A 12702-nucleotide genomic window follows, 5' to 3' on the forward strand; every position below is an offset into this window, starting at 1 on the left:
GATCTGTGATCATTACAAATAAAAGAATAAAACTGTATGATAGATTTATAATAATAATAATAATAATAATAATAATAATAATAATAACAATAACAATAACAATAACAATAATAATAATAATAATAATAATAATAATAATAATTATTATTATTATTATTATTATTATTATTGTTGTTGTTGTTGTTGTTATTATTATTATTATTATTATTGAAAAAAGAGTGAGATGCTAACATCTATGTTTTAAATTACCGCTTGGTAAAACAAAGCAAAATTCACCTGGCTAGAAAATAGGCCAGGTAGTTCTAAAAACAATTCAAAAGCTACTGTATATGTTATTACATTACATTTTATTATATTTCATAAATGCATGCTTGGTTCAGTGGAAGATTTCCAGTTCACATTGCCTTGGTCCATTTATATCCTAAAATAAGTCTTGAATTTAAAGATACACAGCTAAGGGTACTAGCATATATATATGTATATATATATATATATATATATATATATATATATATATATATATATATATATATATATATATATATATATATATATATGTATGTATGTGTGTGTGTGTGTGTTAGATAGGTCACTTAGTGCTTTACTCCAGGTACATTTGGTTGCCCAGTGACTTCTTGCAGAGGTCCACATGACTCAGAAGAAGCCCATTTCTCCTCACCATTCTAGGTTGGTTGCTGTCATACGTTAGAAGAGAACTGAGTGGGAATTTGCAATAACCAAACTCTATCCAGGTAAAATTTTCTATTAAAACTGTGGTGATAATTTATTTATTCACACATTTGAAATCATGTGTGAATGCTCAAATTTTTTTGTGAAATAATAGCACTAGGAGCTTTGGAACATGAACAGCACAAAAGTGGGGACTGATATTCTTTTGGACAAGAACCAAGAAACTTCAGGCATTTTGCCATTGTCTCATCTTCAGTCATCAAATCAATGTAAGCAGAACAGGAATTCAATTAGCAGAGCATTTTGCGAGTAAGAAGATAAACAACAGTTGGACACCGTAAGCTCGGAACACTATATGATTTCGCAACAACAGGGGCACGATGCAACCCCCAGCCAGACGGACAGTATGAAGTGGATTACAGCAAGGAAACAAATTCTAAGCTGAATGGGACAAGGAAGGATTGTTTAATATCTGGAGGGTATCCTAGGTCTGTAGAAAAGCTAGACCACCCTATCCAGTGAGCTGAAAAAGGCAGAAAAGCAATTTTATGTCTTCATCTCAATGTGTGAAAACAGATCAAATGCTACACAACAATGTTGTGAGTCAGAATTCCCATAAGGCCAGACCCTGATGCAGTCTTGTGAGCACAGCTGAACTGTATGAGGTACTAAATAAAGTTTTATCCCATAGATTGTACAGACCTGCATTTCTCTGAGGTAATACCTGGGTCAGGAGAACTGAACACCACAGCCCCAGAGGAATTTTGAATAATTTTTAGTCAAAAAGAAGCACAAGCACCAGATATTTGGCAGGCAGCGAGGGGTCTGTAGTCAGTAGGGTTCTAGTAACACTTCATTAAATCGAGGTGGACTTTTATTCACTCTATGAGACAGTCCATCCATTAGCGAACCTACAGCTTTGTACAGCTTCATGTTCAATGGTCTATGAGATTGTCCATTTAAGGAAAATAATATGAGGACTAATCCACTAAATATATATTATATTGCTAATATATATTTAGTGGATTAGTCCTCATGTTAGTTTGCTATATTGCTATATTTGAAGTAACCAATATCTATTTAGCATCTACATTTGCTCCAAATAGAATATGTTGGCAGCATCTCAAGGGCCGAAAGGCCACCAAACTCTGACTGAAAGAAAAGGTTTAGCATATATAAACAACACTATCTGAACACTAGTTTTTGAATGGTATTGTACTAGAAATTGAGCATAATATTTTGTTTTCATTCTGTAGTATGTAAAAGATAGCACCAAACCACAGTCAGTGTTATTCTTAATGTTAATTATTACTCATTAGCATTTGGCATTTTAGCTTCACATTATGCAGTGTGGTTTAAAATGTTCCACTTCATGTGGATTTAAGGAAACACATATTCACAAACAGCAAAAACAAAGGGATTAATTTAGAAATATTGTGACAAAGGCACCAAGAGTACGAGAGAGGGAGAATGAAAGGGGGCTGAGCTAAAGAAATCACAAACCATTATTTCTACACACTGCGTCTTTTCACATTATTTCTAAACACAGCATTGCAATATTTGCTTTAACCCTTGGATTATTTATCATTTTATTTTCCATTTCATACCAGGCTTATTATAGCCACATGGAATGATCTCATCCATCTGGACAGCTCACTTCAGGTGATTATAAGCTGTTATAAGCATGATACCAAAATTTTAAATTGTATGCCATGCCAAAGCTGGAACCGGAGCTATATATTAACACAATCAGTACTAGTCACTTCCTTATGACCTGAATACACTTATCATTATCAAGAAATCCAAATCATATTCCAGTGCTGCTTCTGGTTCCTCTCAGGGTTTCTTTGTTCTGCTGTCTCAGAAAGCTTTTCCTTGCCATTATTGCCACTGGTTCCTCATTAAGGGGCTAGACCTCGATTATTGCAAAGCTGCTTTGTGACAGTGTCTGCCGTTAAAGGCAAATAAAATTTAACTGAAATGAACTGAATAAGTAATTAATACCTTGCCAATAACTTGCTAAGTAGGAGTTCTTTTACAGGGTTATGGAAAAGACCATCATTCAACATCATTCACAGGCTGCAAGGCATCATCTGAAGTTGCAAACAGAATGTAATTTGTAGTGATTAAAGGTCCACATTATTAGACTCAAAGCCCTTAGTTGGGGTTAACACACAGGCAGACAAATACGAGGACTCATAACTAAGAACAGGCAACAGTCAAAACCCAGGAAGCATTATGAACTCTAGGACCACAGAACTTGATAACAAGGCTCAAAAATGAATGTGGGAACTGAAAAACACACGGCATCTAATCTAGGGTAAACAAGGAGCAGGGGATCCGTGTTAGAGAACTCAACAAGAAGGTAGATACTAAAACAAACCTAAAATAAAAAACACATGGTCTTAGTCATGATGGCAACCATGATGCAAATCACAGAGGGCAAGATGATGACACACAATGATAGGACTGAAGACGCTCAAATCTTGCATTCGAACAAACAAACCAAATTCCCTGCATCACCCAGGAACCAAAATACTGCCTGATGCCTCACATTATTATTCCTTATGTAATTCTAAGAAATACATTTTGCCTTCAAGGCCTAATCCTACTTTGCTTGGTTCGTTATTACAACATTCTGTGAAAAGATGTAAAACAATGAAGAATGGAAAAAGTTTAGAAGTTTCCAACTTCAGCACAAAAATAAGTAGTGCCTGGGACAAAGCCTACATTTTGACCTACATATTTTGATACAGAGCTGCTTCTTCAACATTCTGTGATTATTGAAGCTCCTGACAACAGTCACGATGAAGGTGTTTGTCTCTAAAATTCTGACAGCCTTTGTGGGGAGTTTTAAAACAAATAAAACAAGGTGGTGCAACATACAAGTCTTATCTAACAACCTATATTTGGAAGATTGTAAGTTCAAACCTTTCAATGCCAAAAGAAAGCAAAACTGGCTGTTCTGTATGGAGATATGGGATGACATTACTCTCTACCTTGTCAATCAGCTGAATGCAGAAGAGGGTTAGATAGTGCTTTCCCCTGGGGCATTATGCTGCCCTGTGATGCAGTATGAGCAGCAGTTTGAAAAGATGTAGAGATGGGTGTCCCATGTCTCAAAGCTAATCTCAGAGCAAATTTGGGTGGGGGGAATCGAAAATACAAAATAATGCTTTGTTTACTGATAAATTAATTCCTGTAGTACGTTTTAACCTTTCATAAAGAACCTGGATGATGTGCTAAAAATGAGATTAGCAAAAAAAGACTGGATTAAGCTTATTTAGGTTCATTACTCTGTCACTCTTCAAGGCCTTCATTTTAGACTTGCTTCTTTCCTTCTATAAAGCCTTTATTTATGGAATACATGTTTTATATACATGAATACTTGTTTAACTTTTAGTTTTTTTGCCATGCTATTCACTCTGGTCTTATGTCATTAAAGAGACACAGTCCAATGCTTGCACATGAACACACACACACACACACACACACACACACAATCAGTATAGCAAGCAGCTTCTTCCCTTCTGTCCAGGAATTACACCGGATTTAATATAATTAAAGGACTGACAAGGACAAACTTTCCACTTATTACTCAGTGCTTGCCCCCTGGAGAAAGACAGTGTTCATATGGCATTTGCCCAATCTCTAATGACAACACCTTTTCCTGTCTAAACTTCAGCGCACTCTGGGAAATAAAGGACAGTCACATGTTTGTGTCACAGTGACAAGATGCATGCACTGATTTTGAAGTAAATATATGGGTTAACATGAATGTTATTCGAGAAGTGACATCTAGTACGGAAAAACCCTGGATGCCATCTCTCAACAGACTGGAGTTATCAATGTTTGGTGAAAAATCCAGTTAAATCTCAAGATGAGTAATTAAAGAAACACTCAGAGGAAGTCTAATGAAGGTCAACCGTTTCCCCCAGACTAAAGAACATTCAGCGACTAATCAGAAGCTAATTAACTTTTTCTTTCTTTGAATATAGCAATCTAAGAAAAGACTAGACTACATGAATATGCTTATAGCAACATGCTCATTAAACACCATTTACAATTTCAGATCTATAAAGTAGGAACCATCTAACATATTCTGTTTATCAGAAATTGTTTTCACAGAAATTACCGTCCTCAAAGATTTTCCAACTACAAATGTAGAACATGTCCGAGAAACTCTGTGGGGTGTAAGAGTTCACTGGCCAAAATGTGAGGCCACACTCAGATAGACTCCAATTACCCTGTAGCATTTTGGCTACTGAAACAAGAAATCTGGGTGACTAGCTAGCTCTTGCACCTTCCCCAGGCTTTCCCTTAGACCAAAGCTCTTTTTATCCTTTGCTGCAAAACCAATCACTATGTACAGTAAATGCTGGTTTTACTTTAATTGCAACCTGATGCTCATGTCCAAGAGCTTTTCATATAATCTCTCATCACATTTGTTGGCTTAACAAAGGGGCAAGAGTATATTCTAAATATAGCTAAAGTGAGTGTTGTGTAATGTTCATGGTTAGGTCAGGTGATTATTGTATGAACATGATATTCTAAAAACTTGTATTAAAAATTATTATATAGAAATTAAGCCCTAACCTTTTCATACAAACTGACTTAGATGAATTCTTACAGATTTGCAGGTATGTGTATTATACAAATTGTTGGATTGAACAATTGCTTGATCAATACAAACTACATTACTTATATACATGTTGCTGTTTTCTCATGAAATCTCATAATGATATAGCATACCAGAACCCTTTTTCATCATTGTGGAATGTACAGTATAGCACTGGGTCTTTCTGAGAAGAGGGTTTACAAAAAGGTTTATGTGCTAGTAAGGCATATGCTAGAATAATAACACGGCTGCTCATGTTAAAGAATGTAAATGAGGGCGCAGGGCAGAGATCCTCTGGGTTAGGGGAGTACTAGCAGAGCATTAGACTTCTGACTCAAGGCTATGGCAACGAGTCAGAGAAAGGTCAACAATTAACACCCCACTCCAACATCTACACAGCAAACAATTAGCTGATTCTAGTAGATAAAGCCACTGTTTTTTAAGAGCAGGGACTAATATCAGTGGATCACTACTTGATACGGCAATAATATACAATTAGGACTATTTGGAGTGATGGAGCTGACCTGATGTGTATACGGCATATACCACTGTTTAAATATGACAGCATTTTCAGAAAGAAGGATAGACATACACTACCAGTCAAAAGTTTGGACACACCTTTTAATTCAATGTTTTTTGTTTAGGGATTTATTTTCTACATTCTAGAACAATACTGGAGATTTCAAAACTATGAAATAACACACATGGACTTAAATAATCCATATGTAACGACAACAAAAAACAGTCAGTTGTTATTTTAAGACACGAAGGTCAGGTGTTCTGGAATAGTTCTTGCAAGAACAGTATTGTCAAGTGCATTTGCAAAACCCATCAAGCACCATGATGAAACTGGCTCACATGAAGACCATCCCAGTAAAGCAAGACCAAAACTTACCTCTGCTGCAGAGGAGAAGTTCATTTAGAGTTACCAGCCTCAGAAATCACCAATTAACAGCACCTCAGATTAGAGCCGTTATGAAGGCTTTACAGAGCATCAGTAGCAGACATATCTCAATATCAGCTGTTCAAAGGACATTATTTACTCATTATTATCGGCCGCCTTCAGCATTGTTTTACAATGTAGAAAGAAATAAACATCAGGAAAGACCATGGAATTAGAAGGTGTGTCCAAACTTTTGACTGGTAGTGTAGCTACCCATAGAATTGCAGATTATTTTACTCACTAAATTCCCTTAAGTCAATAAGTCAATAGAAGTACTGTCCATGCACTTCAAAATAAAAAAGAGAAAATATTCAAACATTACTAACAATATGTATGCCACCTCACTGACAGGTTCATGCTGTTGTTCTTTATTTACAAGTAAAAAAAGGCAGTGTTTGACTTCCTGGCCTTTTAAAGGTCAGATAAACAGCTACAGATATGCACTGTGCCTGTGCAAAATAGCCCCTTATGACAAGCATGTAGTCACAGGGAACAAGAAAAAGTATAAAGTGTGATTAAGAGCAGCACTATGATTGGGGTTTTACTGCTAGTCATAAACATGGTTATGGGCCCATAAACAGGCCTGAGTCCGACAAAATATGACATAGCTCTAGCATTGACTAATTATATTGAGCAGCCTTGGCTTGTCCCAGGGTAGGGACTACAAGAGATACATAAACTGCAAAAAACAAGAAAAAAACACCACAGTAATGTTCCTCAATAATTGCCCAGGTGTTGCTTTATAAGTGTTAATGACAGTTACTGATATGAATTTCTAGTACTTTTTTTTTTATAAATGTTATCATTTTATCCTTCAACAATATTCACTGTCATGACTTGCAGAGAAATGGATGCAAGTTCAGGTTGTTTCTTAAAGTATGCCAAGCAAACAAAGCTAAGGATTAAGACAGTATTTGGATAAAGTAGCAAAGCATTGGGAAAACTACAAAGAGACTTGAAAAGGGCAAAAACCAAACACACAGAATAATAAGCAATGTTATGGTCAAACCCTGAGAGAGGCAGGCGTACAAACAATAGATCGGTAATGCCACTGAAGAAGACTGCAAGAATTTGCAAACTACTAAGGAAAAATCTGTTGTATGTGTAGGGTGTGAGATTATAGGACGATAGATTGTTAAGGTAATAATGAAAGAGGGGTGGCTTGCTTGATTCTTCTGACTGTTCATGTGCCTGGATGTTGAGTTTTTCAGGGACTGTTGACCATGAATGGTCTTCTGTTTTGGATTTTTAATATTTAAAAAAAAAAAGTGCTTATATCCACAAGCCAACATTAATGTTCCTATCCAAAATCTGGTCTATAAAGTAAATAATCTGAAAGATGAGACATGCCCTCAACTTGACTGGCAATACAAAGTGAAAAATGCAGCATGCAGGTCACATCCGTACCTGCACTTCAATTGTGGCAATAAATAAATCTGTATCCTGCGCTTTTCTCTTTCTCTTCCTTTTGCTGAAATAGCTTCCTCTCTCATTTATCACTTAATCTCTATGGGTGCTTTGATCTGATGCAAATTGGAGCTTCTCAAAGCAAAATAAAGCTTTTTACACCTACAATAATCAATTTTAAAGGACATCACACAGGGAAATAAATACATCCTGTAGTAAAGGGGGAAAAGATGGGATTACCATGAGGCCTTGTTTTAGTTTTAGTTCAGTTGAAACACAGAAGAACAGGGTATACAGGGTGTATATTCAATATAATTTACTCACTCATTAACCACTTTATCCTGGTCAAGGTGTTGTTGAATCCAGAACCAATCCTTGGAACCAATCATGCTCATCCTTGGGCATGAGGCAAGAATACGCCCTGGATGAGATACCAGTGCAACCATGCACACTTGTCGGCATTGTTTTGGGAGGCGGAACCAAACAGAAGAACCCAGGAGAAACCAACATGGGAAGAATATGCGCAGAAACTGGACACAGACAGTGACCACATCTCAGGATTGAACCTTGAGCTGTGAGGCAGCACTGTGCCACACACTATACACAGGTATCCTGTATTAGAATGGTACCCAATCCACAATGTATTCCTGCCTCATGCCCAGTGTTCCTTAATGGAACGTCATAATCCTAAAGCACCTGTGTGAAAATTGAATATCCAGAAACGTATACCTTATTAATGCTGAATACATGCTGATTGGTGTCTATATGAATCTCTCCAGTTGTTGTCTAAAGTGTAGCCCTTAGACCAGGCTGTTGCAGTGACACCCATGCCCAGCTGAGCAAATTCAGACAGCCTACAGCTCTACTGAGAGAGGATAAAAGGATAAAGATGGTCTAGAACTGATTACTTACATTTGCCCTGTTAAATCCTGGCAAACCCATGTTACACTATTATAGCCTGCTCCTCTCTCAGTGTGCATGCTTGTTGTGTGTGAATTTGAACTAGGAATGACAAACATGTCCTTACATTGATCTACTGACAGTCTATTATACTGTCTATTATCCTTGTATAGCAGAATGATTACATAACTAAGTAGACTAAGTACTCCTTACTGACAGGGATGCCAGATATTTGCACCATATCTCTTTCAACTAAGAAACAAAAGCATTTGATGGAGCGATGGAGACAAGTGCTGAATATTTTCTTCCTTAGTGAGGATTTAAACGCTACATGCTCATGAAAGAAAAGAAGACTGAAGTTATCTGCAGTTTTCAGCTTCCTATGTTAAATATTAATATGATGTTTGGCTCCACTGCATTAAAAACGCCATACCACTGTTCTTGAACCAGTAAGAATGAACCAAAAAGAGAAAGTCAACCCTGGCTTTCTTCCAATGTCACAGTATGGCTTGAGAAAAAAATTAATACTATAATAGCCATCACTTTTTGACACGTTTACCTTCAATCACTGGTAAGATACTTGGAGGGAAATGTTTTCCAAACATAAAGAGCAATTTGAATAAATTACTTAAAGAATTAGTGTAAAAGTTTTGGTTTATGCTGCACATCAGCCACTATGTAAAATTAATACACAATACACATGAAACAAAGAAAAGCTACCTGCTCTGGATTTCCTATTAGACAAGCAATGCAGCTTAACATACTGTATATAGCCATGGCATGAGTTGGAAGCTGGTACATCCTTTATTATTGTGTGACAATCCGTTTTAATGAGAGAACATTCACACATTTTTTAACACCTAGGTGAATTACACATAGCTTTACATTGATCATTAGCTCATATTAACCCCCTGACATACAATGTTCCTGAGAATTCTGGATGCTGTTTAACACAGGCATGAATGAACAGAGATTCTGATATACAGTAAATATCTGAAATGCAAAATTACTCTGGAATTGATAGCTGATGGTCAAAGGTTGCAGGTTATGACGTTTTTTGTGCTTTATGTATCATGTAAACTGATGCTTGGGGGGTTCTGGTGGATTATAAAGCAGCCACTTGCACTAAATCTGCTCTGTGACTAGAAAGCCACAAAAAAAATAAGATAACATTAAAGGAGGAACATAGTGGAAGCAATGTGTTGACTGATTTGCTTCATGGCACCAGCTATGACTGTTACTGCTTGGAGTTGATGAGTGTTTAAAGGATTTCACATAATCAGTTCTGTTTATTTTTCACAATGCTTTTGCTAGCTAGTAGCCAGATTTCAGCTAGTGGACAAAGCTGCTGTGATCTTTTAGCTATGGTAATCTCTTGCAGGTTAAGAGTAGCTTGACATCTGTAAAAACTGAGAAATCAAGTAGTAGGGATGATTCTGAAGGATACCGAACAATAGTGTTAAGTATTATCGACAAGAATGATAACTAACATTTCCTTCCATAGTGATAGTAGTAGTACTGATCTTTAATGATCGCATATTTATTTATTTATTCACGATTTTTCTGCATTCACACTGATTCTTTTTAATAAACATATTTTATCATTTGAATTATTAATCTATTATGAAGTTTTTTTCTAGTTGTAGTATTTTGTCAGGTTTATTCATTTATTTATTTATTTATTTTTGGACATTACATTTTGAGACATTTTACATAATTTCTGTTGGGGCAGCATGGCAGGCTGGCTCCTGAATCAATCCTATGCTCAGGTTACTGTCTGTGTGGGGTGTCTATGAATGTTCTCACTGTGTTCGTGTGGGTTTTCTCCCACATTCTAAAAGATTCCAGTGTGTGGATTACCGACATTAAATTGCCCCTAGATGTAAATGTGAATGTGTGTGCCCCATGATTTACCAGCATCTATTTTAGGTATATTCCTGCCTTACACCAGGAATGGCTCTGGATCTACTACAACCCTGACCAAGCAGTTACTGACAATGACTGGATGTGAATGATTGAATATTTTCTATTATATAGTATATCCAACTATTATTTCACACATTTTTGTCCAAACCCATAGTGAGGAATTCCCCTGCCATGTGGAAGAAGGAGAACTTTATAGGAGCCATTCCACCGCCTCTACCTGAAGAACATACTCTATTTTAAAACTGTATATTATTAGTCAATATTAATAAGTAAAATACAGGAATTGTAACCCACAATATGTCTATCCTACTTTTAACACATTGGAGTTAGCTCATAGAATATTGGCTATATGCAATAAACGATTAATAATAATAATAATAATAATAATAATAATAATAATAATAATAATAATAAATACTTAATTGTTTTTAACCCTATGCCTATGACATTTAAATACAGGCGATGTCTTTACATTTACATCCCATATCCTTGAAGGTGCCGATAGGTCGAGCACAGAAAAAAAAACACAACAAATGACTGCCATCTTCAGGTGTAACAAAAACTAACCGGTTGGAAGCCAGGCTCTGCTCTGCTGTTTAATAAACACCGATTATGGCAGAAGGAATTGTTCCTACTTTATTAAAATTGTGATTTTTTTAGATCATTTAAATCTAACCTGGTGATAGATTTTCATTTGAGGATCTCTAAACTGGACTATTAAATTGATCAGTGTCGTAGGGTAAACAAACACTCGAATTCAAATTGCGTGAACCCCAAGTACCACAAAAATAAGATTAATAAATGCATATGCTTTTATTCAGATGTGCACAATAAGTGACTTCTGTCAGGAGTTAATTGCACGTGCTACAACCACCAGGTAAGATTTGACTGTGATATTAAATGGTTATTGAGTATGTTATGTGACGGTCTTTTTTGTTTTTATTATATTATATTTTTCACACAAGCAGGTGCTCCTCTTTGATCCACTTGGCCATGCACGGTGCTGGGACGGCACCCATCAGTGATCTAAAGCAAAAACAAGCCAAGCAATTTACCTCGGTGTCGTAGATTTTCGTGATGAGTGAAAAGGAGTACTGCTGTGACTCGCGGATGTGCCGGATGGCGAGCTGCACGGCGGGCTCGATGCCTTGGCTGATGCTGCTCATCAGCGCCGACTCGTTCATCGGCATCAGCACCATGATCGGCACGTCCTTGGAGGACCAGGCGGTGTCCGCACTGTGCCGCGTGTAGTCGTTGCACACCTTCGCAGCGGCGGCGGATAGGAGCAGACATCCGGACAGAAAAACCGAAATCTCCCGCCCGCCGCGGCCCCTGCGGCACGGAGCCATGCTGCACCGCGCACGAAGAAGAGCCGACGCGCAAACTGCTCACTGGCCGGGCATTGCAGTCTTGAAGACGCTCAGGGCTGATCAGATCTCCCGGGACGGAAATACATTCAAAATCATAAGATCAGTGAAGATTTAGGGGTTCCGCAGCAGAGCCACTTCGGTTGAGGAGGCAGCGCGCGCGCGCTTGTGTGTGTGCGTGTGTGTGTGAGCGAGCGAGCGAGAGAGAGAGAGAGAGAGAGAGAGAGAGAGAGAGAGAGAAGGATAATTCCTGCGGACGTTCAGCACTGGAGTTCTCAGCTGAGATGCGTAAATGGTCGCAGTTAGGGTGAAAAAAAATAAACAAAACACCGTACAGGTTCCAGTCCGTTCCGTTCAGCTCCTCTCCTGTTACTCAATCCGTTTGACTTCCTTTAAACTGAACCGAATGAGTATACAAACATCCTCAGCCTGCAGGACAAACACAAGACGGGTCGTGTTAAAGCGTTTAGGTTTTACTCGCGCGAGCGGTTGTTATGGATACAAATTCAACATCTGAGTATATTCCGGTCCGGTGACGGAGGAGTGGCATCGCTGTATGTCTACGCACAGGTGTATGTGTGTGTGTGTTAGAGAGAGAGAGAGAGAGAGAGAGAGAGAGAGAGAGATCTCAGAGAGGAGAGTCCACTTATGCAATTAACGTCAGGAGCGGTTGCGCAAAGGGATCCGGTTGAGAGTGTCCGCGATTTCGCTGCTGCTCCGTACTATGCTGCTGCTGCGTAAAGCGCCTTTGAGAAGCGTATCGTTTGTTTAGTGGCGCGCATGCACACACACACACACACACACACACACACACGGTGCAAGAGACATCCTCAAAGGTGTGCGGCGGTACC

General features: G+C 37.9%; 1 protein-coding gene across 1 annotated transcript in view; it reads right to left on the minus strand.

Annotated features, from left to right (window-relative positions):
* The window catches only part of gabbr2 (gamma-aminobutyric acid (GABA) B receptor, 2), a 177112-nt gene extending 164645 nt beyond the window's left edge, over nt 1-12467 (minus strand). Inside the window, exon 1 of the mRNA XM_058377129.1 lies at nt 11540-12467. Within this exon, the coding sequence (XP_058233112.1) occupies nt 11540-11833 (294 nt within the window). The 5' untranslated portion in view covers nt 11834-12467. The remainder of the gene's footprint in view (nt 1-11539) is intronic.
* Nucleotides 12468-12702: the final 235 nt, after the last annotated feature.

Source organism: Hemibagrus wyckioides, linkage group LG24 (genome assembly GCF_019097595.1).
Source record: "Hemibagrus wyckioides isolate EC202008001 linkage group LG24, SWU_Hwy_1.0, whole genome shotgun sequence".
NCBI classification, from domain to species: domain Eukaryota; kingdom Metazoa; phylum Chordata; class Actinopteri; order Siluriformes; family Bagridae; genus Hemibagrus; species Hemibagrus wyckioides.